We start from the raw sequence: 2500 nt of genomic DNA, 5'->3' as shown, positions 1-2500 counted from the left end.
AGTAGAGCCCTTCAAATTAGACTACATTTTGACTTTCATTTCCACATTCAGACTGGTTCTGCTCACTGTCAACTTGTCTCAAAGTTTAATTCTTTTTTTTTCACTTTAGTTTTCTTTCTTGTTGGTCCTCCACTCCTCTCCTCTTTTGGCTTCTCTTCTCTCCTCTCTTCTTTTTTCTTTTCCTTCTTTTTTCTCTGACATTTCTTCTCTTTCTTCTTCTGCTCTAGCTGTCTAGCTATTTATCTACCTATCTATCTATCTATCTATCTCTTCTCTTCTCTTATTCTCTACATCCTCTCACATCCCTCTTTTCTTTCTCTCCCTCAGCTCCCGGCGTTCCGAGTTTCCTGGCCTTCTCCGAGGTAACGGGCAGCGCGCTCAACGTGTCCTGGGGCGCGCCGGCACAGCCCAACGGAGTGGTGGAGGGATACCGCGTCGTCTACCAGCCCACCGCACCTGTCCAAGGTCAGAGGCAGAGAGAGATGGATAGTAGATGGATCAGACATGTTTACAAAATACTACTGAAAACAAAAACACTACTGACCATGCAAACAAAAACACTACTGACCATGCAAACAAAAACACTACTGACCATGCAAACAAAAACACTACCGACCATGGAAACAAAAACACTACTGACCATGTTTACAAAACACAACTGACCATGCAAACAAAAACACTACCGACCATGCAAACAAAAACACTACCGACCATGGAAACAAAAACACTACTGACCATGTTTACAAAACACAACTGACCATGTAAACAAAAACACTACTGACCATGTTTACAGAACACTTCTGACTATTTTACCACAGGCACTTCATTAAACTGGTGGACAGAATGTTTATAAAATTATAAACCATGTATAAAATCATAAACTCATAAATAAATGAGTTCACTGGAGATAGAAAAGTACTTTGGAAAGCCAGCGGAGTGACAGAGAGGGATAAGATGAGAGATTGAGAGGGATGAGATGTGAGAAAGAGAGATTGAGGGGAGAGAAAGAGAGGGATGAGATGAGAGAAAGAGAGGGATGAGAGGAGAGAAAGAGAGGGATGAGATGAGAGAAAGAGAGGGATGAGATGAGAGATTGAGAGAAAGAGAGGGATGAGATGACAGAAAGAGAGGGATGAGAGGAGAGATTGAGAGGAGAGAAAGAGAGGAGAGAAAGAGAAGTATGAGAGGAGAGATTGAAAGGAGAGAAAGAGAGGGATGAGATGAGAGATTGAGAGGAGAAAAAGAGAGGGATGAGAGGAGAGATTGAGAGGAGAGAAAGAGGATGTCTGAGAAGTTATGAGAACAAATCTCTGGTGATAGAAAAGTTTGTACTCTTGGCACCTCTGTCTCATTTTTTCAATCAACAAGTTTTTACAACTAGTAAATAATGACATACAATGAATAAATACAATGAATAAAAGGAAACAAACGTGCAAACAAAACTGCACATATCAAATGTTTTGCAGTTGACATTTACAAACTGAACAGTTGGCATTTACAAACTGAACTCACTTTTTTTCCTCACGGTACATTCAAACTTAGCTTCCAAAAACCAGCCGGAAGCGTCCTTTTTGGTTATCCGCTTGTGATTTGTCAGCTGTCAAGGAACACTGTGATGTAGTGCATTTTTCCACTAGAAGTTGAACATTTTCTCAACTTTAAAAACAGATCTGAGCTGCAGAAAAAGATGTCCGCAATCACATTTTAAAAGAAGCCAGGGACTTTTTTTCAATGATCTACTCCATAGGATTATAATGAGTATATATACTTATACTTATACTTATACTTATACCTATACTTAATGTAAAATGGAAGCCGGCAGCTGTGAAAAATATGCCTATTCTGAACATAACCTTACAGTGTCCTTGATTTCACACTTGGAGACTGAATGCCTCAGTGTCCATTAGGAATAACTAAAGGAAATACCTACCAGTATCCTATTATAATGCATGAACGACCAATAACAAGATATTATAATGCATGAACGACCGATAACAAGATATTATAATGCATGAATGACCAATAACCATGATATTATAATGCACGAACAACCAATAGTAATGATACTATAATGCATTAATGACCGATAACAATTATATGATGCAGAGGCACAGCAGTCCATTATTAGTCATGACTAATGCAATGCAAGATGCACAGTTGATGGAAAATGATAGAAATAGAGCCAAGATAATAAATGAGTTATCGGTTAACTAAAAAGAAAATCTTTATCCATAAAATAATAATTTCACGGCAGATTGTACTGAAACTTTTGCAGTTTTTTTTTGGTAAAGACTTCTATGCCAACATTTTTATTAAAAAAAAAACAACAAAACCATCAAAGTGTGTTTTTCTCCTCAGTGATCTGTTCTTTTCCCAGGACACCACAAGATGTTTTGTGGAAACACTACTAATACTACACCTGTGTTTGACATGATAACAGTAATACTAGAAAACAACAACGTAATAAAAGAATAATTATGAAAATTATTTCTTTTTAAAC

General features: G+C 37.6%; 1 protein-coding gene across 1 annotated transcript in view; it reads left to right on the top strand.

Moving 5' to 3' along the window:
• Nucleotides 1-2500, top strand: part of sdk1b (sidekick cell adhesion molecule 1b) — an 84375-nt gene that overhangs the window by 74743 nt on the left and 7132 nt on the right. The window contains exon 24 of the mRNA XM_076289753.1: nucleotides 328-465. Within this exon, the coding sequence (XP_076145868.1) occupies nucleotides 328-465 (138 nt within the window). The remainder of the gene's footprint in view (nucleotides 1-327; nucleotides 466-2500) is intronic.

Source organism: Alosa pseudoharengus, unplaced genomic scaffold (genome assembly GCF_046254945.1).
Source record: "Alosa pseudoharengus isolate Yale_2024_CS ecotype anadromous, Long Island Sound unplaced genomic scaffold, YU_APseudo_1.1 YU_APseudo_1.1_scf_1, whole genome shotgun sequence".
Taxonomy (NCBI): domain Eukaryota; kingdom Metazoa; phylum Chordata; class Actinopteri; order Clupeiformes; family Clupeidae; genus Alosa; species Alosa pseudoharengus.
Note: the sequence above shows the minus strand (reverse complement) of the source record. Positions and strands in the feature narration are given on the sequence as shown.